This window comes from Chiloscyllium plagiosum, chromosome 41 (genome assembly GCF_004010195.1).
Source record: "Chiloscyllium plagiosum isolate BGI_BamShark_2017 chromosome 41, ASM401019v2, whole genome shotgun sequence".
Lineage (NCBI taxonomy): Eukaryota > Metazoa > Chordata > Chondrichthyes > Orectolobiformes > Hemiscylliidae > Chiloscyllium > Chiloscyllium plagiosum.
Genome location: NC_057750.1, coordinates 16085786 through 16111161, shown reverse-complemented (window position 1 = coordinate 16111161; position 25376 = coordinate 16085786). Strand labels below are relative to the sequence as shown.

At 43.3% G+C, this 25376-nt stretch overlaps 1 protein-coding gene across 3 annotated transcripts in view; it reads right to left on the bottom strand.

The window, feature by feature from the left end:
- The window catches only part of supt5h (SPT5 homolog, DSIF elongation factor subunit), an 81300-nt gene extending 66514 nt beyond the window's left edge, over nt 1-14786 (bottom strand). For all 3 annotated transcript variants that reach the window (XM_043681015.1, XM_043681016.1, XM_043681017.1), the window contains exons 1-2: nt 14650-14786; nt 1600-1700 (exon numbers count right to left, since the gene is read on the bottom strand). In XM_043681015.1, the coding sequence (XP_043536950.1) occupies nt 1600-1680 (81 nt within the window). In that variant the 5' untranslated portion in view covers nt 1681-1700; nt 14650-14786. The remainder of the gene's footprint in view (nt 1-1599; nt 1701-14649) is intronic.
- Between the last annotated feature and the right edge of the window lie 10590 nt (nt 14787-25376).

Below are 25376 nucleotides of genomic sequence, written 5' to 3'. Positions count from 1 at the left end.
AATGGTAGCGTTGTCCCCGTTAAATTCATGTTGCTTGTCGTCTGCGTGTGTGGCTACTAGGGATAGCTGGTCGTGTCGTTTCGTGGCTAGTTGATGTTCGTGGATGCGGATCGTTAGCTGTCTTCCTGTTTGTCCTATATAGTGTTTTGTGCAGTCCTTGCACGGGATTTTGTACACTACGTTAGTTTTGCTCACGAAGGACCCGATACCCAGCATGAACAAAACTAACGTAGTGTACAAAATCCCATGCAAGGACTGCACAAAACACTATATAGGACAAACAGGAAGACAGCTAACGATCCGCATCCACGAACATCAACTAGCCACGAAACGACACGACCAGCTATCCCTAGTAGCCACACACGCAGACAACAAGCAACATGAATTTGACGGGGACAACACTACCATTATAGGGCAAGCGAAACAAAGAACAGCCAGGGAATTCCTAGAAGCTTGGCACTCATCCACAAACTCCATCAACAAACACATAGACCTGGACCCAATATACCGACCACTACAGCGGACAGCTGAAACTGACAACCGGAAGCGGCAGGGACAGGCCACTATAAATGCCGGAGGAAACACCACAGAAGCGCTTCACAGGAGGCTCCCAAGCACTGAGGATGTCACCTAGACAGGGGACGAAACGTTTGCAACAAAAACTTCCAGCTCGGCGAACAGAACCACAGCAACGAGCACCCGAGCTACAAACCTTCTCACAAACTTTGAAGATATACTCTTTAAGATAATAAGTTCCTACAGAGTACCCCAACACCCACATCCTTCCCAAAAGTCACAAATAGGTTAGCCTTGACAGACACATCATTTCAGCCTGCTACTATCCCACCAAACTTGTTTCCTTCTATCTAGATTCCGTTTCCTCTTCTCCAACTGAATAGCCTCTTAACAGTTATGTTTGGGATTTCTCTAATGTCCTGCAATATTTCAATAATTTCCATTGCTTGGTCCTAACTGCCTCCTCTTCACTACAGTCATCCAATTCCTCTACACCTCCATCCCCTAACAGGATGGTCTAAGAGCTCCTCACTTCCTCCTTGTAAAGAGGATAGAACAGTGCCAATTCATCACCACTCTCTTCCTGGCTGAATATGTCCTCTCATTGAACAGTTTCACCTTTACCGTGCCTCACTCCTACCAAATAAAAAGCATGGCTATGATTGAGTTTTATCTATATCTGTCTATTAAGAGGTATGTGGAACAATTCCCAACTGCAGACAGTCATTGACAGATTTCTGGATGCAAAGGGAATTGAGAGACATGGGATAGGGCAGGAAAATATAACTGGGGCAAAACTTCAATCATAATCTTACTGAATAGGTTGAAAGGAGCAAACACCTTTGTTCTGCTTCTATTTGTGCTCAGTCCCTGGAGTGGGACTTGGATCCACAATCTTCTGAATCAGAAGCAAATGTGATATCACTGAACTACAGCTACTCAGAGTTCAAACATTCAATCCAATCACAAATACAAGCAGGAGTTGAGGAAGGGTGGGAATGATGGCACATTTAGTCACAAAGAGTCAATATTTCATTTTCTCCAAATACAAAGTAACAAGTGAATTCACACAGTTTTAAGTACCTCAATATCCTCTTGCTCCTCTGCCTCACTGCTGTGGGAACTCTCATCATCGGTGAAGTTGCTACCATCGCTATCAGACATCTTGTAGATTCAGTGAAAGCCTGAAGTGGAAAAGGAATTTATAGAAAGCACAGAATTTAGGCAACTTCCTATGGAGTTATATACATTATTTCACGAACTTGGAGATTCATTTGAACAATGTAGACCTGCAACACTAATACATATATTAAATTAGACAGCTGATGGTACAAGGAAGAGCAAACACATATTTAAGGATCTGGGTGAGACACGAAATGGTAATGTGAGGACAGACTATTTTTATGCAGCGCCTGGTAAAGTCCTGGATATCTCAGTCTAAGAGCATGTTGTTCATTTACACTTGCACCATTTTAAAAGGAAATTGAGGCAATGAGGCAATGAAATTGCATGGCTAAAGGAGTTGAGCAAGACAACAGAATTGGTTTGGACTGTTCTAACCAAAATCAGCATGGACTTGAAGGGTCAAAGAATCTATTTCCATGCTGTAGTAACCCTGTGACTCTACAGCAATAGAAGTGAAAAGCAAGAGATGATATGCTAAACTTGTACATTATTAGATAACACAACATTCAGACACATGGGGCAATTCTGGTGTCTCTGCCATAAAAATAAGGAGTTGAACAAGAAGATTTATGAGACAGATGATCTGGTCAGGAAATGTTGAACAAACTGGGGTTCTTTTCTCTAGAAGAGAGAGAGCTGATGAGGTGGCTTGATAGCTTTAACATTATTGAAGGGTTCAATGGGATAGATGTCAAGAAAGTATTTCCACATAGATACAAGACAGTCACAATAGGGAACTCTAGAGAAATTGACTTGTCCACAGATGTATTTGATGTAAATAGATGCAGGGGAAATTAGATTACAAGGTTAAGAGATAATTGTGTTATATAGATTCTGAAAACAAATGAGAACACTACTGGGGATGTTAACTTATTAACCTATGACCTTGCTTAAAAAGAGCACACAGACATGAAAATGCAGTTTTCAAAGGCTGACAGCAATTGTGAATGCTAAATTGATGCAATTGTTTGATCACAGAAAACATAGAACACAGTTCACCGTAGTGGATAAATGTTAGCACTGAATTGGGATTTTGACCATTGCTTAATTCATGCATTTCATTCTTGTAATTGAGCTTTGGTGAACATACTTTTTCCCTGCCCACTGGAACAAGAGAGATACCTATTCTTTCTCATGTCTAAGGGTACAAGGACATTCTAGTTGTCTTGCAGCATAGAACCATACAGACAATGGAAAGCCAATATAATGTGGATGTTGGGGAAGACAAAATGAACCCACATTGGTAAGGATACTACAATATTTTCCTATTTTTAATTAACTGCATTGGGAGCCATGAGACCGCAATATTACAAGCAAATTTTTGAGTATAATGGATTTTTAAAATTAACTTGCATTCTTCGTAAAGAAGGTGACTTACTATTCACAGGAAACTGATTTTTTACTAACAGCAGGGATGGAGATTCAAATGGGAGGAAGCGATTAATGCTTCAGAAAATAAAAGTGGCTGAAAATCTACTCATTCCTATATCCTGAATTAGTTAGTTACATCAATTAATCCAGTTTACTGATAGGTACTGCAGCACATTTTAAAATTATTTTGAAAACCTCATGCATTGAATTAAACACCCAATATTTATACCAATTTCCTCAAGTCCTCTCCCAATATTGCAAGGTGGGCATATTAAATAACATATTTTGCCCAAGTACAGATCACAAATTTCCAACAGCATTTTCTATGATGGGCACTGACTCATCTTTGACACTTAATAATATCTAAATCCTTCTTGACCAAGGGTTTTGTCACAGTATTTGCTCTGGTCCAAGTGGTAAACCTTCAAACTTATCTGTTCAGTCACCACTGCATTAAACTAGACGCAATAAAAAGATACAACACTAAAGGAGGCTATTCAGCCTATTGTACCTGTGGGAGCTCGTTGGTAGAACTCTCAACTAAATCCCCTCCCCAGCTCTTTCCCCACAGACCTACACATTTCTCCATTTCAATGTCCAATATCAAACTGCCTTTTAAATATTACTGACCCTATTTCCACAATACTTTCCAGCAAAGCATTCCTGACCACACTCTCATCATATGAGGAAACATTGTCATCTCTACTCCGGTTCTTTGGCTAGTTTTCTGTCATCTGACCTTCTGTAGCTGAAAAAGTTTCTCATTGTTTACTTGACCAAAGCCCTTTGTTATTTGATTAGATTACTTACAGTGTGGAAACAGGCCCTTCGGCCCAACAAGTCCACACCGACCCTCCAATGAGCAACCCACCAGACCCATTCCCCTACATTTACCCCTTCACCTAACACTAAGGGCAATTTAGCATGGCCAATTCACCTAACCTGCACATTTATGAACTGTGGGAGGAAACCAGAGCACCCGGAGGAAACCCACGCAGACACGGGAAGAATGTGCAAACTCCACACAGACAGTTGCTTGAGACGGGAATTGAACCAGTATCTCTGGCGCTGTGAGGCAGCAGTGCTAACCACTGTGCCACCATGCCACCCACTATTAATCAAGGGATGTCTTTTAAATTCTGAACCAGCATTACAACGTTTTGGGTTATGAACATCTATTAAATTTTCCCTTAACCTTCTCAGCACAGGTTTCTCTCGTGGTAAACTTGAGTCAATAGTTAGGAAGGCAAATACAATGTTGGCATTTATTTTGAGGGGACTTGAATATAAAAGCATGGATGTACCTCTGAGGCTCTATAATGAAAAGCTTAACATATGAGGAACATTTGTGGATTCTGGATCTGTACTTGATGGAGTTTAGAAGGATGGGGGGAGGGGTGTGTGCAGTCTAATTGAAGCTTGCAGAATATTGAATGGCCTGCACAGAGTGGACGTTGGGAAGATGTTTCCATTGGTAGGAGAGACTAGGACCCAAGGGCACAGTCTTAGAGTAAAAGGAAAACTTTTAGGACGGAGATAAGGAGAACTTCTTCCATGGAATTCATTGCTACATAAGGCTGTGGAGGCCAGGTCATTGAGTTATATTTAAGACTGAGATAGATTCTTGATTGTCAAGGGGATCAAGGGTTACGGGGAGAAAGTGAGAGGATGGGGTCGAGAAACATATGAGTCATGATTGAATGGCAGAGCAGACTCAATGGGCTGAATAGCCTAATTTCTGCTCTTATATCTTATGGTCAAAAGGATAAAAACCACTGCTTCTCCAGTCTCTGCATAAAACTGAAATTCTACAACGCTGCTACCATTCTAGGACATTCTTTTCTAAACTATCCCATTTACTTCTCCTATTATCTTATGAGGATTTGTATACTTGCAAACCCAGGTTTCTATTTCTCATGCCCTCTTTTTATCAGTTAAGGTTCTCAATCTCAGTATCACTGGAGTGGGCTAAAAATATCTCTGGAGCGGCATGCAGCTCTTTATAAGTTACATTTGGTTTTGTTTAAGAATCCTGTTCATTTACTGTCTATATGCAGGATGTCAAAAAAGTCCTCTTTTTATTGACTAATTAGCAGTAACCCACAAAACATGGAGTGAAATTTGGACCTTCACTTTATTAAATTCCGATCACATTCCATCCTTCAAAAATGATTCACCTCAAGTCAACTCCATTCCATTACAATACTTTCACCATCTCATACGATCACCATTCGATCACTTCTTCCACCACCTCTATTAAAACCCCTCCATTGTATTCTATAACCATTCCCCATCTCCTCGACCTTCCCCCTCAATCTTTCTCCCTCCAACTTATCAGTCTGCTCTTGCTGTCTCTGATGTCACATTGCATTGTGAATGTACAGGAGCATGGGTGACAATCAACTAATCCCTTCCTCTCACTTTATATAGAGGCCAAAATTTGCAGCCTTACTTTCCAGAAGACAGAGAAGGGCAAAAGCCAGAAGAGGATCAGTAAGCACTAAGTTGGGGGGGCAGAGAATAATGCCAGCCATGGAACAATTACAGAGTGTCAGGGAGCAACAATAGCCATTGAACAGGCACTGAGAGACAGAGAGTGGCAAGTGACAGTTATCAAGGATTAGAGACCATCAAGCAGGAGGCCAATTACTGCGGATTATTGTGGTGATAGAATGAGAAATTATTACAACACAGAAGGAGGTCACTTGGTCCATCACGCCTGCACTGGCTTTATTATGTACGCCAGTCTCCTACTTTTTCCCCATATCCCATTACTATCCAAAACACCACTCAATGCCCTCTTAAATATCTCAATTGAAATTGATTCCATTACATTCCCAGGCAGTGCATTCCAAACCCTAACACCTCATTGTGAAGTTTTTTTTCACTTCATCCTTGCTTTGTTTACAAATCACTAAGTCTATGTTCTCTTGGTCTTTCTTTCTTAAGTGGAGGCAGTACCTCCCAATCTACTCCATCCAACCTGCTAATGATTTCAAAAGTCTCAATCCAATCTTCTCTTGGGTGCTTTCTCTCAGGGAGGAACTGCTGAAGTTCCTCATCTCTGGAATCATTCCAGTAAGTCACTTCAGCACCCTTGCACATCTTTCCTATAATGTGATACCCACAACTCTACACAACACTCCAACTGAGGTCTGACAAGCTAAACATCACTTCCTTACTCTTGTGCTCTCTGCTCTAATTAATAAAACCAAGAATGCTATACGCTTTATTCATTGATCTCTCTGGAGAAGAAAGTGAGGACTGCAGATGTTGGAGATCAGTGTCGAAGAGTGTGCTGCTGGAAAAGCACAGCAGATCAAACAGCATTGGAGGAGCAGGCAAATCAACATTTCGGGGATAAGCCCTTCATCAGGAATGATTCCATCCCTCAGCTCACAAGCCTCATTCCTGATGAAGGGCTTATGCCTGAAACATCAATTTTCCTGCTCTTTGGATGCTGCCTGACTGGCTGTGCTTTTCCAGCACCACACTCTCATCACTGATCTCTGCATCTGTCCTGTTACCTTCAATGATCTGTGCACACCCAGGTACCAACACCAGACACCAAGTTTATAGTTTAAACAAAAGAATTAACGACTTACTAACAATGCAGTAGTTTTTAAACAGAGCAAAGTTAAACCACAAGATATTCTAACTACTGACTATAAGTTAAACCTAATCTTCTCTGATTCAAGCTATACCCCTCCCCATCCCCACCACCACTTTCTCTGTAACTTCTTTGCAGACTTGTTCCTCCACATCCTTTCCTCTAGTTGGTGAGTCTGTAGACTACACTGTATAGTGTAATTGCACCTTTTCTGTTCTATAGCTCAAGCCAAATTTAAATCTTCAGAGCCATCTTCCTAGATGCTCTGCTTAGCTAATTATGTTACCCTCCTTCTCTACTTCCTTTTCCATCTTTCCTGAACAATGTATATCCAGGAATATTAAACACCCAGTCTCACTATCCTTCTTGTATTTTTTAAACTTTCGTTCCCTTCTGCGATGCCTGCATAACATTGATCATATTGTAGCTCAGATTCTGATATTATGTATTTTGTCTTTTTATATTAACAGTATTTATATTATTAAGTGTTTGTCTGTGGTCACATTCTAACAGTGAAACAAAGTAATTTGTAAGCCTGATATTATAGTTGACCCCCGGATGGACTTCCATCTGCATATTTACAATGACCATGCTTCACAAGTAACTGATCGATTAGATGAGAACTTTGCTTTTAACAGCAAACCCTGGTCTGTCTTTCTTCCTTATAACAATCCTTTCATTATGGTCACCTATTTCTACTCCATAACCGCTAAACTCTGCTCCTGTGTCAGCTCATACCATAACTTGCATGTTTTGCTACTAGATTTGACAATTCCATTGAAGCCGAGCTGGAAAAAAGTTGTTGCCAGTATCCTGATTTATACTTACCCCACTCACCTCTCACTTCTGAGCTTGCTGACCTATATAGGTCCCAGCTAAACGTTCAGCTAAATTTTAAAATTCACATTCTTATTTTCAAGTCCCTCCATGGCCTCCCATCACTTTGTATTGCCTTCCCATCCTACAAACGTAAAAGATTTCTTTGCTCCTCCATTCTAACCTTTCCACATTCTCAATTTGAATTGTTCCACCATTTGTACTGGGTCTTTGGCTGCCAAAGCACTTCACTCTGGAATTCCTCCCTGACCCTTTTCACATTTTTGTTCCCTTAAGATGTCCTCAAAGCTGACCAAGCTTTGAGTTATCCTCCATATTTTCTCATCTGGTTTGGAGTCAAGTTTTGCTTTGTTATACTTTAAGAAGTTCCGTTTCTTTAAAAGCCCAATTCCATATATCCTGTTCAGCTCTGACTACAGCTTGTGGTAGTGATTTCCACATTCTCCTGAAAAAAAAATTGGATTTATTGATGGTTATCTGAGATTTGGACAACTTCACAACTAAAAACATCATTTCCACATCAGCCCTTTCAATCCCCTTCATAATTTAAAAGACTGCTGCTAAGAACAGGCTTCAGCCTTCTTTTTCCTAGATAAAAGAACCATAAGCATGTTCTTTCATTTTTGCTAGAGACAGGCTCTCACTTCTGCAAATATTGTTTGCACTTCCACCAGCAACTCTAAATCCTATTACAGGAACAAGAATTGCTCACAGTGTTCCAAGTATAGTGTCCCACAGTTCAGTATAAGTTGACAGCTTTGTAAATCTATGTCACCGAAAGCAAAGCCGAATGCTGTTTGCTTTTCTTCAAAATACAACTGACCATAGAGATGTACAGCACGGAAACAGACCCTTCGTTCCAACTCATCCATAATGACCAGGTATCCCAACCTAATCTAATCCCAGTTTGATATTTCTAATGATTTGAGGTATGTGGACCATAATCATTTTGTTTTACTACCCCATTTAACTCTTTCATACAGTTTCCTCATTTTCCGCTAACCAAATTTTAGTACCTCACACTTTCCTGCACTGTTTACAATTCATTTCCAAATGCAGGCAAATGGGACTAAATTTATTTGGCTGGCATGGACAATTTGGACTGAAGGATCTGTTTCTGTGCTGTATATCTCTATGAGCTGATGTTATGAGCTGATGACATACCCACACTGAAAGTCTATTACACCCTTTGGTAATTTCTCAGTCTTCCTCAGAATCACTATAATCTTACCTCATTCCATCTCCCACTCTTCCCCATACACCAAGAACGTCAGATGTTATGCACAAAGTTTGCATTTGTACTTTGGATTCAAGAGTCCAAATTATCAATGTAAACGACATGGATTCTTCTGGAACAACACTTCCCACCATTTGTTAGTCTGAGTAGCTACCCTTAACTCAAAATGTGTTTTCTGTTCTGTGCCCAGTTTGCTACCCATTCTTCTACTGCCTGTCGTATGAATCCGCCTGCCAAACAGTAACAACAAAAAATAACAAAGAAATTTGTTCAGAACAGGTGCTGCTGCAAATACATACCAATGTGCAAATGATTATAAAAGATGGATAAGTTTACAGATGATTCTCTTATCACACTGGTGAGCTCAAAGGGCCCACATCTTTCACATTAACAGGCTTTCCTTTCTCAGGCACTGACATATATATTGTGCATTTTCAGTAAGTAATGTCACACACCAGAAGTTGAGTGTTCTCTGCAGTTATGGTTTCAGAACTTAACGGTAGAATTTAAAATTTTGATTTTTTTGTGTCAAAAGTTTGATCAAGAAAAATATTTGTAAAAGTCAATCAGCAAGCTCAATGCAAATCTCTGCAAATATGGAGACTAGTCAACACCATCTCCCTATTGACATCCAAAATGAGCATGAATCAGCAAAGACTGATGGGAATAAACATTACCTCTCTCCACCAGCTGCAAGAGTCCTCCATTAAATGATCCCCAGCAGTCACCCTTCAGCTCATTATAAGCACAGCTTCAAAGCAGAATCCCCAGTGCTCCTAATATGATGTTTAATTGCTAAGTTCATTTGAGCATTATGGTGACATACAAGTCATTCATCTAGCACCTTTGACCTTAGTCATTAGTAAACGTTCAAAATGCTTCACTTCACAGGACTATTATAAAATAAATATGCCACTGGGCTGCATAATGAGGTATTAGGTGAGATGACCAAATGTTTGATCAGAGGTGGGTTTGAAGGAGGGTATTAAAGTAGAAGAGAGGGATAGGGAGGTATAAGTAGTGAATTCCAGAGCTTGGGTCACAGGCAGTTGAAGGCACAGTCGCCAATGATGAAGCAATTATAATTGGGTGCACAACAGGCCAGTATTAGAGCAGCACAGAGATGAGAAACTGTGGGTTGGAAGATATTACAGACATAGGGAGCGGCAAGGCTGCAGAGGGATTTGAAAAGAGGCACAAGACTTTTAAAATAAAATACTATACATGTTGGAAATCAAAATTAATACAAAGGTGACAGAAAAAATTCAATTCTATTGAAAGGTCATCAGCCCAAAAAGTTAACTACTTCACTGTCCACAAATGCTGCCAGACCTGAATTTCTCCAGCATTTTTTATTCTTCTCTGAAGAATTTTATGATCATAATACTGCATTGTTGCTTCAAGGTTGGATTTGGACATATTGCTAGAGCAGGGATTTGGGCCATGCCCATGGTACACTTGACCTAGGAATGTTTAGCAGTGGAATACTCAGCAGTACAATTTTACACTGCCATACAGAACACATAAGGGAAGCATTTCTCTTCCTAGGAGGAATATCCCTCAATGAGTACCAAAAAAAAACAAAAGCAAACACAGACATTTTCCAAATTAAACATGCATTCCTTTCAATTGCTTCTTTGTAAAGCATTTAACAAGTGGAAAAATGGAAAGAACCAGGGGTTCTATCATAAAATAAATAAATCTTCAAAACAGAGCAGCAGTTTAGCCAACGGTAAACATGCAAAATGCTTATCCCGATATTAAAAAAGCCATGTTGAAGAGAGGGGAAAGTGACAAGAGGCTGGGCAAAGGCAGATCAAAGTAGTACCACAAAGGTCCCAGGATAACATTCAGGGTATCACTAGCCAGCCATTCATCTACTGGCCTGGCATAGTGTATTCCAGGTTTACTATACCAGGAGGTACGCAGAGTTTTGAAGGATTTTCTAGAGAACGTCATTAGGGGCTCAGTCAATCCACAGTGAACACACCAATCTCAAGACTAAAATTACTATGGGTGTGGTGTATGTGCTGAAACATCGGCACAGACCCAACATGGTGGGTGAAGTTCATTTAAGAAAGAAAAATAACATCTGTACCCTTTCAACGGAAATCACAAAACTTCTAAATGACACAAAATAACAGGAATACTGATTGGACCCAATGGGCCGAATAGTTTCTGTCAATTCTGTGAAGTTTGTGGGAAACAGGTGAGATTCAGTAACAGAAGAGATTCAACAACAGAAGAGAAAGGCCATTGGAAGTGATATTAGGGTAGAAAAGAAGCAATAGTAGTATTCGGATCATGGAATGCACATTCAGAATGCAAAAATGAGAGACAAACTGAAAAAGGCAAAGAAATCAAAACAAAATGAGTACAGAGATTACAATCTGAAATTGCTGAACTTAAGGTTGAGTCCAAAAGACTGGAGTACCTAGCTGAAAAGTGAGGTCATGATGTGGAGGTGCCAGTGTTGGGACTGAAGTGGATAAAGTTAAACGTCACACACCACCTGGTTATAGTCTAACAGGTTTATTTCTAAGTACAATCTTGCAGAGCTTGCTCTCTCTCCATGGATGCTATCTGATCCACTGGGATCTCCAGCGTTTGTTGTTTTCATTATAGATTCCAGCATATACAATCGTTTGCTTCTATTTAAACAGTGGGTACTTGAGCAAATTGTCAGTGTGGAAATTTTAATCAACCTGCATAGGAACGATGTTGTGAAACTTGAAAGGGTTCAGAAAAGACTTACAAGGATGTTGCCAAGATGGGAGGGTTTGAGCGATAGCAAGAGGCTGAATAGGCTGGGGCTGTTTTCCCTAGAGCATCAGAGGTTTGTAAAATCATGAGGGGCATGGATAGGGTAAAGAGGCAAGGTCTTTTTCCCTGGGGTGGGGGAGCCCAGAACTAGAGGGCATAGGTTTAGGGTGAGAGGGGAAAGATATAAAAGGGACCTAAGGGGCAACTTTTTCACGCAGAGGGTGGTGCAAGTATGGAATGAGCTGCCAGAGGATGTGGGGAGGCTGGTAGAATTACAGCATTTAAAAGGCATCTGGATGTGTATATGAATAGGAAGGGTTTAGAGGGACATGGGGGGCCAAGTGCTGGCAAATGGGATTAGATTTGGTTAGGATATCTGATCAGCATGGACGAGTTGGATCAAAGGGTTTGTTTCCATGTTGTACATCCCTATGACTCTATCACATTGCTCCTTCGTCTGAGCTGAAATGTCACCTTTTTTTTTTAAATAAAACCTTAAGTTATTTCAGGAATAACTTGAAAGAAGTTCTGGGATTTACATATTAATGATTCTAAACTTGCAACCCATTCTCAAAGATGAAAGACTTAACAGCAATCTAGGTTTGTTCAAAATATCACATCAGTTGTATGACAATACGATCTTTTGCTATAAATGTGTGTCTTTTGATCCTATTCCATTAACTACCTGACGAAGGAGCAGCATTCCAAAAGCTTGTACTTCCAAATAAAGCTGTTGGACTACAACCTGGTGTTGCGTGAAAAGTGAGGTGCCATCCCTTGAGCTTATGTGGAACTTTAGTGAAACACTGCAGCAAGCCAAAGACAAAGGTCAATGTTAGAGTAAGAATTAAAACAACAGCTGACCAGTAGCTCGGGGTCTTGCATGCAGACATGATTTTCATGACTTTACCCTGTAACATTGAGGAGGATAATTTCCTATCCTTTTATCTCTCAGTTCATTTCATTCCATCTCATATCCCACACCTCTGAATGTAGCCATCCAGCTAAGTCCAGACTAACCAAACCATTACCAACAGCAAATACAGTTCATTTGAGAAGGAATCTTAATAACCACAGGGCCAGAAGTCAGACGACACCAGGTTATAGTCCAACAGGTTCATTTGAAATCATCTTTGCCAGGTGACGAAGGGACAGTGCTCCGAATGCTTGCGATTCCAAATAAACCTGTTGGACTATAATCTGGTGTTGTCTAACTTCTGGTCTTGTCCACCCCAGTCCAACATCAGCACCTCTACATCATAACCACAGGGCGGCAACAAACACAATATTTTGCCCTCATACCCCACAGACAGCAATACACCACAAATTACACAGGTACCACTAGATAAAAAACATTGCCTTTTCCAAAGTATTCACTGCATAATTAAATCATAATTGAATTACTGACAAAATACATGAAGGTTCCAGGAAACCCAGAAATAAGAGCTTAGGAACACGAGTAGGCTATTCAGTCCAGTGAACCTGTTCCATCATTTAATACAACTGTGGCTGATGGAACATTTCAATGCTTTTTACCCAAACTATCTGCAGAACCCTTGGTGCCATTGATAATCATTAATCTATTAATCTGTACTTTAAATATCCTCAAAAACTGGACTTCCACAGAAGACATGAAAAGTTTGGAAATCACATGCTCCAAAGTCACCATCTTCTTAACTCGCATGCCAAGAACCTAACAAAACGCGAAATAAATCATTTGTTTTATTCATTCATGAGATATAGGTGATGATGGCTGGGGACAGCATTTATTGCCCACCCCTAGTTGCCCTGTATCCTGCTCCCATTGTCCCGATACTGTATAGCCTTTAATCCCTGTATCGGTATTTAACTTCACTTTGAGCTAACTTCTTAAGCCACTGTAGACCATGTGCTGTAGGGACACCCACAGTGCTGTTAAAAGGGGAGTTCTCGGATCTTGACCCAGTGACATTGAAGGAACAGCGATATATTTCCAAATCAGGATAGTGTGTGACTTAGAGGAGAACTTGCAAATGTGCCCACATACAGTCATTCTCCACATCCGCGAATGATGAGTGTGGAGCTCCCTAAAAAAGCTCAAAATGGTTAAAAATATGCAAATTTTGTTGTTACTTATGTTTTGGCACAAATGGTTGAATTTACAATTCAAAATTTTTTGGGTATAGGTTTAATGTATCTGCTTCCCTTGTTTTTAAAAACATACTGTGGCTCTTTGAGATGTCAAACTCCAATATGTCATTTGTGTTTTTTTCTCTCTGCAAAGACTGTAAAGAATGCATTTCGAACCCTTCATATGTACTTTTAATTTTTTTAATAAATAAAGTATGGTTTTGCAATAAAATTCTGCTGCCTTGGTTCTTCAAGATCAAAAAGATTATGAGGGCTTGGAAAGTGCCTAGTTCATGCTTACTTAAAAGCAGGTTGCAAAACAAACAAGTCAGAATTTTAAATTGGGAAATTAAAGTACAGACATACTATGATCAGTGACCATAATCAAATCCAATCACCAACTGTTCAAAATGGGTCATGATGAAACAAAATCAGATTGTTGGCAGACTAAACGCCCACGTTTTCAGTATATCATACATGAATCAGTGAAAACTGAAAGAGTCACACAGTTTCATAAAGAGGACTCCCGGTGGATTGGAAACGTTAACTTTGTTTCTCTCTCCAAGGATGGTGCTCGACCTGCTGACTTTCTCCAGCGGGTTATTTAAGGACGGTGCATTTTGTTTATTTTGAGATGTCTACAGCCGCTGGGGGCCTGGTGTCGGCTCATTTCGCCTTCTCTCTTGCTGCGGTGGATTACTGTTTTAGACATTCAACCCCTCTCCATAAACCCGACCGTTTCCCTCAACACGAAGCTGAACCAAGTGGCAGCCTGCAGCAGGAGGATGCCACCTGTTAGCACGGAGTTTGACCCCAGGCACCAGGAGGGCCTACTGCTGGCTCCCTTGACTGCACCGGCCTGCGGGACAGGCCCAGAGGGACAGCCGCCCGGGGAGAGGGCTCGGGGGAAGCCGCCGCGGCCTAGCTGCTGGCTTCGGGCCTGAGCGGTTCAGGTAGATCCCGAATCGCTGGGAGCGCGGTTTTCTTTTACTCGCCAATTACCGATTTATCGCTCACTTACCGACAACTGGCGGCAGCGACGCCTCGTCTCCCCTCCCCTTCCCTTCCCTTCAGTCACTCTGGGAGAAAGAGAAAGATCGAAGACTTCCCACCGACACGGGGAAAGCGAGGAGAACGGGGATCGTTTGTGCTCGACCCACGACACCGGGCGTCAGTGCGTGCGCGCCCTCACCGCAGGTCAGTGCGTTCCGCCGTGCGTGCGCGCCCTCACCGCAGCAACAGGCGTCAGTGCGTTCCGCCGCGCGCGCCCTCACCGCAGCAACAGACGTCATGCGTTCCGCCGTGCGCGCCCTCACCGCCGCAACAGGCATCAGTGCGTTCCGCCGTGCGTGCGCGCTCTCACCGCAGCAACAGGCGTCAGTGCGTTCCGCCGTGTGTGCACGCCCTCACCGCAGCAACAGACGTCAGTGCGTTCCGCCGTGTGTGCACGCCCTCACCGCAGCAACAGGCGTCAGTGCGTTCCAGCATGTGTGAGCGCCCTCACCGCAGGTCAGTGCGTTCCGCCGTGCGCGCCCTCACAGCAGCAACAGGTCAGTGCGTTCCGCCGTGCGTGCGCGCACTGACGGTAGCAACATACGTCATGCGTTCCGCCGTGTGCGCGCCCCCACCACAGCAACAGACATCATGCGTTCCGCCGTGCGTGCGCGCCCTCACCGCAGCAACAGGCATCAGTGTGTTCCACTGTGCATGCGCGCCCTTACCGCAGCAACAGACGTCATGCGTTGCGCCGTGCGTGCGCGCCCTCACCGCAGCAACAGATGATATGCGTTCCGCCGTGCATGCACGCACTCACCGCAGCAACATACATCATGCGTTCTGCCGTGCATGCGCGCCCTCACCGCAGCAACAGACATCAGTGCGTTCCGCCGTGCGTGCACGCCCTCACCGCAACAGGCATCAGTGCATTCCGCCGTGTGTGCGCGCCCCCACCGCAACAGGCATCAGTGCATTCTGCCGTGCATGCGCGTGCTCACCGCAGCAACAGACGTCATGCGTTCCGCCATGCGTGCACGCCCTCACAGCAGCAACAGACGTCACGCGTTCCGCCGTGCGTGCGCACCCTCACAGCAGCAACAGACGTCAGTACTTTCCGCCATGCGTGCACGCCCTCACAGCAGCAACAGACGTCACGCCTTCCGCCGTGCGTGCGCACCCTCACAGCAGCAACAGACGTCAGTACTTTCCGCCGTGCGTGCACGCCCTCACAGCAGCAACAGACGTCATGCATTCCGCCGTGCGTGCACGCCCACACAGCAGCAACAGACGTCATGCGTTCTGCCGTGAGTGCACGCCCTCACAGCAGCAACAGACGTCATGCATTCCGCCATGCGTGCGCACCCTCACAGCAGCAACAGACGTCATGCGTTCCGCCATGCGTGCGCACCCTCACAGCAGCAACAGACGTCAGTACTTTCCGCCATGCGTGCACGCCCTTACAGCAGCAACAGACGTCATGCGTTCCGCCGTGCGTGCGCATCCTCACAGCAGCGACAGACGTCACGCGTTCCGCCATGCGTGCGCACCCTCACAGCAGCAACAGACGTCAGTACTTTCCGCCATGCGTGCACGCCCTCACAGCAGCAACAGACGTCAGTACTTTCCGCCATGCGTGCACGCCTTCACAGCAGCAACAGACGTCATGCGTTCCGCCATGCGTGCGCACCCTCACAGCAGCAACAGACGTCAGTACTTTCCGCCATGCGTGCGCACCCTCACAGCAGCAACAGACGTAAGTACTTTCCGCCATGCGTGCACGCCCTCACAGCAGCAACAGACGTCATGCGTTCCGCCATGCGTGCGCACCCTCACAGCAGCAACAGACGTCACGCGTTACGCCGTGCGTGCACGCCCTCACAGCAGCAACAGACGTCATGCATTCCGCCATGCGTGCACGCCCTCACAGCAGCAACAGACGTCATGCATTCCGCCGTGCGTGCGCGCCCTCACTGCAGCAACAGACGTCAATGCATTCCACTGTGTGTGCGCGCCCTCACCGCAACAGGCATCAGTGCATTCTGCCGTGCATGCGCGCGCTCACCGCAGCAACAGACGTCATGCGTTCCACCGTGCTTGCGCACCCTCACAGCAGCAACAGACGTTAGTGCGTTCCGCCATGCGTGCACGCCCTCACAGCAGCAACAGACGTCATGCGTTCCGCCGTGCGTGCGCGCCCTCACAGCAGCAACAGACGTCAGTGCGTTCCACCATGCATGCGCGCACTCACCGCAGCAACAGACATCAGTGCGTTCTGCCATGCGTGCGCGCCCTCACACGAGCAACAGGCTTCAGTGCGTTCCGCCGTGCGTGCGCGCGTTCACGACAGCAAGTGCGTTCGTGCCCTCACACAAGCAACAGACATCAGTGCGTTCCGCCATGCGTGCGTGCGCGCCCTCACCGCAGTAACAGGCGTCAGTGCATTTCGCCATGCGTGCTCCATTCCCCTCAAGCTCGGGCGCCACTCCTTCCTCAGGACGGTCTGATGCATTTCGCCGTCCAGGGAAGTTCCTCCTCGAGTGTGCGGTTACCGTTTTGTGATGTTATCTTCATTTATTGTTGATACATCCCTTTTAGGGCTTGGGAACGTCGCCAGCTGTGGAACAGCCCCTGAGTGGGGAGCTCTGTTGACCCACTGCGGTCCGTGGAGTTTTGGGCGGGGGGGTGGGCAACATTGACCAGAAATTAAACTGCACCAGGCGTAAAAATAGACGCCTTGTCCAGGTCGACCGATATCCTAAGTAAATAGGGGCTGCACGATAGCTCAGTGGTGAGCACTACTGCCTCATAGCACAAGAGTCCCAGCCTTGGGCAACTGTCTGTGTGGAGTTTGCATACTCTCTTCGTGGGTTTCCAAAGATGGGCAGGTTAGATGAATTAGCCATGCTAAATTGCCCATAGTGTTAAGGTGCATTAGTCAGAAGGAAATGGGTCTGGGTGGACTTGTTCGGCCAAAGGGCCTGTTTCCACACTGTTGGGAATCTAATCAACATCTAGTCCCATTTGCTAGCATTTGGCTGTATCTCTTTAAACCCTTCCTTTCAGATACCCGTAACATTAGTATTCATATTCGCCTTCTAAATGTTGTAATTGTACCCACTCTACCACTTCCTCCTGTAGCTCATTCCACAGTAAGTTGTGGTCAGGATTGAAGATGCACTCGTGTCCCTAAAGGTGTCCGTTGTTCCAGTGTACAAAGTTAAAAATCACACAACACCAGGTTATGGTCCAACAAATTTAATTGGAAGCAGTTGCTTTCGGACACTGTTCCTTCATCAGGTGGTTGTGAAGTACACAATTGTAAGACAGAATTTATGGCAAAGGTTTACAGTATGGTATAACTGAAATTATACATTGAAAAATACCTTGATTGTTTGTTAAGTTTCTCATCTGTTAGAATGACCATGTTAGTTTCACTTCTTTCATATGCAAATCACAAAACTTTTTTAAAAAAAAGCTACATTCTCAGGTTAACTTTAACAATTGGTGTCAGCCCAGATAATGTGTTGAAGGTGTTCGCTCCCTGTGTGTTGCTGTCTGTGACATAATGTTTAGACTGATTCTAATCTTAAAAAATGAATTAACAGAATCTTACATGGTTTCATGCAGTTTTTGAGCAAAGTACAATGTAACTCTGCAAGTACAAATTCAACCCATGAACATATACGTGTAAGTGTACCTGTAGGTGTGTGTGTGGGATGGGAGGTTGAGTGTGTCTGTGGGAGAGAGTGTATATGTGTGTGTGTGAGTGTAAAGGGGTCTAAAGTCTGTGAGAGGGTGCATGAGTGAGTGTGGGAGTGTGTCTGCAGGAGTGTGTGTGTGTCTGTGTATAGGTGTGTGTGTGTGTGTCACCTGTAGTGTGACATAAACCCAAAGTCCCAGTTGAGGCTATCCCTATGGGTACTGAACTTGGCTATCAGCCTATGCTCAGCCACGTTTCGCTGCTGCCTGCCCTGAAGTCCACCTTGGAGGATGGTCACCTGAAGGTCCGAGGTCGAATATCCTGGAATGCTGAATTGTTCTCCAAATGGGAGGGAACACTCCTGTCTGTTGATTGTTGTGCAGTGCCCATTCATCCGTTGACGCAGCCTCTGCTCGGTTTCACCAATGTACCATATCTCAGGACATCCTTGCCTGCAGCGTATGAGATAGACAACGTTGTCTGAGTCACATCAGTACCTGCCACTTACATGGTGCAGTGGGCACTGCACGTTCAGTCTCAATGGATCCATGTGTGTGGACATAACCATGAAAGAGATGCAGAAGTATGAGGACCTCTGCAGGGCCCATTGCCTGGACCAGTCAATGATTATTTGACTGTTGTGGGCAAAATCTTAGAGAGGATTGTAAGGGATAGGATTTATGAACATCTGGATAGGAATAATGTGATCAAGGATAGTCAGCATGGTTTTGTGAAGGACAGGTCGTGCCTCACAAACCTTATTGAATTCTTTGAGAAGGTGACTAAGGAGGTGGACGAGGGGAAAGCAGTAGAGGTGGTGTATATGGATTGTAGTAAGGCGTTTGATAAGGTTCCCCATGGTAGACTACTGCAAAAAATACAGAGGTATGGCATTGAGGGTGAGTTGGAGGTTTGGATAAGGAGTTGGCTGGCTGGAAGAAGACAGAGGATAGTAGTTGATGGCAAAGGTTCATCATGGAGTGCCGTCACTAGCGGTGTTCCGCAAGAATCTGTTTTGGGACCATTGCTGTTTGTCATTTTTATAAATGACCTGGAAGAGGGGTTAGAAGGTTGGGTGAGAAAGTTTGCGGATGATACGAAAGTCGGAGGAGTTGCTGACAGTGAGGAAGGATGTGGCAGGTTACAGCAGGATATAGAAAAGCTGCAGAGCTGGGCAGAAAGGTGACAGATGGAATTCAATGTAGCTAAGTGCGAGGTGATTCACTTTGGGAAGAATAACAAAAAGATGGGGTACTGGGCTAATGGTCGGATACTTGGTAGTGTGGATGAGCAGAGGGATCTTGGTGTCCATGTACACAGATCTCTGAAAGTTGCCACCCAGGTAAATAGTGCGGTGAGGAAGGCATATGGCGTACTGGCTTTTATTGGTAGAGGAATTGAGTTCCGGAGTCCTGAGGTCATGATGCAGTTGTATAAAACTGGGGGCATAGCTTTAAATTAAGGGGTGGTAGGTATAGGACAGATGTTAAGGGTAGATTCTTTACTCAGCGAGTCGTGAGTTCATGGAATGCACAGCCAGTAGCAGTGGTGGACTCTCCCTCTTTATGGGCATTGGATAGGCATATGGAGGATAGTGGGCTAGTGTAGGTTAGGTGGGCTTGGATCAGCGCAAAATCGAGGGCCGAAGGGCCTGTACTGCGCTGTATTCTTCTATGTTCTATGTTCTAAGTAACCACCCTCTTTCATGAAAATGTTGCCCCTCAGGTCCCTTTTAAATCTTTCCCCTCTCACTTGAACCTATGCTCTCTGGTTTTGGATTAACCTACCTTTGGATAAAAAGACCGTGGCTATTCACCCTATCCATGCCTCTCATGATTTTATAAACCTCGATAAGATCACCCTTCAGCCTCACGCTCCAGGGAAAAAAGCCCCGCCTATTCAGTCTCTCCCTATAGCTCAAATCCTCTAATCCCAGCAACATCCTTGTAAATCTTTTCTGAACCCTTTCACGTTTCCAACATCGCAGGGAGACCAGAATTGAACGCTGTATTCCTGTGAAGGTGCAACATGGCATTCTAATTCCTATACTCAGTGAACTAATCAATGAAGGCAACCATGCCAAATGCCTTCTTCACCACCCTGTCGACCTGTGACTCCACTTTCAAGGAACTATGCACTTGCACCCCGAAGTCTATTTATTTGGCAACGCTCCTCAGGGCTCTACCATTAACTGTATAGGTCTTGTCCTGGTTTGCCTTACCAAAATGCAACACCTCATAACTTAAAATCATTTGCCACTCCTCGGCCTACTGGCCCATCTGATCAAGGTCGTATTTTACTCTGTGATAATCTTCTACACTACCCACTAGACCACCAATTTTGGTGTCATCTGCAAATTTACTCATCCTACCTCTTATTTTCATATCCAAATGGTTTGTATAAATGACGAAAAGCAGTGGAGCTAGCACCAATCCTTGCGGCATACCATTGGTCACAGACCTCCAGTCTGAAAAGCAACCCTCTACTACCACCAGATATCTCCTACCTTCAAGTCAATTTTGCATCCAATTGGTTCACTTCCCCTGAATTCAATGTCATCTAACCTCAATAACCAGTCCACCAGCTGGAAAGATGTTTAATGCCTTGCTGAAGTCCATCTACAGTACTTCCTTAATTAGGATCAGATGGCCTCAGATTTTGGGTGGAAGTCATAAGTTTTTTTTGCCTCTAAATATCTTCTCACAGAGTGCATGTGAATTGAAAAGACAACTTAGATTTTGTCGACCTCAGCTATCTGAAAGAATAATAGGGTAGTTATGGTAGGGGATTTTAACTTACCAAACATCGACTGGGACTGCAATAGTGTTAAAGGTTTAGATGGAGCGGAATTTCCAAAGTATGTACAAGACAATTTTCTGATTCAGTATGTGGATGTACCTAGTAGAGAAGGTGCAAAACCTGACCTACTCTTGGGAAATAAGGCAGGGCAGGTGACTGAGGTGTCAGTGGGGGAGCACTTTGGGGCCAGCGACCATAATTCTATTCGTTTTAAAATAGTGATGGAAAAGGGTAGACCAGATCTAAAAGATGAAGTTGTAAATTGGAGAAAGGCCAATTTTGACGGTATTAGGCAAGAACTTTCTAAAGCTGATTGGAGGCAGGTGTTTGCAAGTAAAGGGACAGTTGGAAAATGGGAAGTCTTCAGAAATGAGATAACAAGAATCCAGAGAAAGTATATTCCTGTCAGGGTGAAAGGGAAGGCTGATAGGTATAGGGAATGCTGGATGACTAAAGAAATTGAGGGTTTGGTTAAGAAAAAGAAGGAAGCATATGTCAGGTATAGACAGGATAGATCAAGTGAATCCTTAGAAGAGTATAAAGGAAGTAGGAGTATACTTAAGAGGGAAATCAGGAGGGCAAAACGGGGACATGAGATAGCTTTGGCAAATAGAGTTAAAGAGAATCCAAAGGGTTTTTACAAATATATTAAGGACAAAAGGGTAACTAGGGAGAGAATAGGTCCCCTCAAAGATCAGCAAGGCGGCCTTTCACACCTTAATTTAGACCCATTTTACATCTTTTTCTCTTTACCATCACGAACAAACTCAGTCCTCTGGACCTCTACACCATCTGATCCCTTGCTCATCCATCTAGATGAAAAGTATATTTAAAAAAAAACATTTTCCAACAACCTTCATACCATATTAACTGTTTCTGTCTCTTGCCAGACTTGTTGAGTTTCTCCAGCATTTTCTTGTGTTTGATTCACTTTAGAATGTATATTGTAGCATGGAATTCTGGTTGATGACGGGAGAGACTAATTTTCTTTCCAGCACATGGATGAAAAGGAATCTCTTCTGCTCTTAATATCTGCCATTAAAGTTTGTTGGAAAAATTTACAAACTGATGCTTATCCCCATTGGCCAGTTACCCTTCTTGGCTATTCGGATCTGGAGTGAGACCTGGACCTGGAGTGACACCTGAACCCAGAACGAGACCTGAACCTAGAACTTCTGGCTCAGAGGCAAGGATACTACCTTCTTCTCCATAAAACCTACTCGTTTATTCATTTTACATCTTTGTTACAATAATTCACAGATATCCAGAAGTGATTTACAGTCTCTGTAGTTGACAAAATCCAAGTTGTTTTTTCAGTTCATATGCATTCTATTAGAAGATATTTAGAGACAAAAAGAACTTCCGACATCTTCTCAATATCTGAGGACACATGATTGTAATTAAGGAAGTACGGCATGTTTTTAAAAAATATATTCATTTTTTTAGAGGGATATGGAAGTCGCTGGCTAGCCAAGGCTAGGATTCTTTAAATGGACCACGGAGTTAGGCTCAAATCAGACTGGATCAATCAGATTTTGGTTGCTATTATTAAGGGAGGAGAATTTGTGTCACTAATGAGAGATAGGGAGCTGAAATAAATATCTTGTATATCTCAGGACCCTCTCATTTATGCTCCTGAAGTTTTCTCCTCTTTGTACATTTCCCATTCCCACAACAGTTAATGACTACAACCACCTTCTCGCTTCAGAGGCTTATCAGCCTCTCACCTGCCTAAAACCTGCAGCATTCTCCTGCCACTTCCTTCTAAATCAGGAAATTTTAAAAATGCAAGATTGAAGATTCAAGATATGGAAGTGAAGATGAGGTGAAATCTCTTGGCTTTGAGAGTTGTAAATATTTGAAATTCTCAATCCCAGAGTGTTGATGGTTTTCAGTCATTGATTATATATATATATTAGACCGAGATTGGTAGATTTTTGGGTCTTAAGGTATATGAGGGGGTAATCTTATGCCATAATGAGTAGTTCCCCTACTTCAGCACTAGAAGCTCCAAATTTATCAAGTGTGGTTGAGAACTGAGGAACCATATCGCCTATTTCTGTTCCTATTTCTTATGTTAATATTCTGACTACATCGATGATCAAATATAGATTAGATTACTTACAGTGTGGAAACAGGCCCTTCGGCCCAACAAGTCCACACTGACCCTCCGAAAAGCAACCCACCCAGACCCATTCCTCTACATTTACCTCTTCACCTAACACTATGGGCTATTAAGCATGGCCAATTCACCTAACCTGCACATCTTTGGATTGTGGGAGGAAACTGGAGCACCCGGAGGAAACCCACGTAGACACCGGGAGAATGTGCAAACTCCACACACTCAGTTGCCTGAGGGTCTCTGGTGCTGTGAGGCAGCAGTGCGAACCACTGTGCCACCATGCATGAAGACCATGAATCTATAATTTGAGGAATTACAACTTGAACATAAAAATATTGTGAATATGCTTGAAATGCTTTGAAATAAAATTGCATAAAACACCAATTAATTGCAAATAAATCAAAATGAAACATGCAAATTAACAAATAAGTAAGACCAATCATGAATTAGCATTTTAAAAATATTTTCCAAAAGGAACCAAAATGAAAATTCATTCAAATGAATTAAGCTCATTTTAAAAAATGTATATGTTTACAATGTCTTCCATGATAACCTGTGCTGTTCTGATGAACAAATACTCGGGTCATCTGGTCATGAAAAGGGGAGGAACGTGTTGGCCACCAAAATTTTATTAATGCTTGATAGTGACACTCTGGCCTTCGAGAGAGTATGTTAGGACTTGCTGTTTATATCCCCTTACCAGTCCCCCTATTCAGCAATACAAAGCCTGAGGAATGACAATACACTGAAGAAAAGAATGCCTCTCTGGCCTATGTATACTCCCAGTGGGTTGACATAGTAACCACTCGCTGTAAGGCCTTAGAGATCAATCTCCAGTTCTTTAGCGATATCATGATAATCCTGAAGGACTGACAGCCCTATTTGAAAGCTGAACATTTTTGTTAATTATGTTAACAAATATCTCTCTGAATAAATTCATATGTACAATTTGTCCCATGTTTAAATTGAGCAGATGAATTTCAGATTTTACTTTGCTTTGATTTTGAGATATTTGTCTTTTCAACAGCTGTGTGCAACACTTAGTAGCTGAAAGGGTTAACTGACTTCATGGGATAAGCTCCACTCATCGAAGAGAAACATAGAAAACAGGAACAGGAATGTGCCATTTGGCCCTTCAAACCTTCTCCACCATTCATTGTGATTACGGCTAATCACAATGTTGCCATTTTCTCCCATATCCTTTAATTCCTTGCTCCAAATGAGATATCAACGCCTTCATGAAATCATTGTGATGTTTTGGCCTTGACTACTTCTTGTAGTAGCGAATTTCGCAGGCTCACCATTCTCTGGGTGAAGAAAAGTTTTTATCATCTAAGTCCTAAGTGGTTTACTTCTATATCCTTAGATTGTTGCCCCCGTTTCTGGACTCCCCGGCTATCAGGAACGTCTTTCTTACATTCACCATATTTATTCCTGTAATTTTAAAGGTTTCTTAACTAATACTGATTTTGTTCAGTTCCTCCCTCTTACTTAACCCTATATTCCCCAACATTTCTGGTATGTTATTTGTGTCATCTTTTGTGAACATAGAACCGCAGTGTGTATTTAATTGGTCAGCCATTTTTTTGGTCCCCATTATAAATTTCTATTTTTGCCTGTAAGGTCCCTACATTTGTCTTCAGCAATCTTTTTCTCTTCCCATACTTAGAGAAACTTTTACTGTCAGTTTTAATGTTCCCCATAAGCTTACACTTGTACTCCTTTTTCCTTTTCTTAATCAATCCCTGTGTCTCCCTTTGCTAAATTTTAAGCTCTCCCACTCCAGGTCGGTTGTTTTTCCTGGCCAATTTGCTTGCCACTTCCTCGGATCTAATACAATCTCCGATCTCTAATTTCCCTTCTAAGCCACAGTATGGCCATATTTCTCACTTTTGTGCCAGTCAGGAATGAACAATTGTTGCAGTTCACCCCTGCACTCTTTAAATGTTTGCCACTGCCTCTCTCCTGTCATCTCTTGAAGTAACTTTTCAGAATCTATCATAGCCAACTCACGCCTTACATCATTGTAGATTCCTTTATTTAGATTCAGGACCCGAGTCATAGAATAAACTACATCACATTCCACCTCAAGGAGAAATTGTATTATGGTCAAACATCCCCCACACAAGTA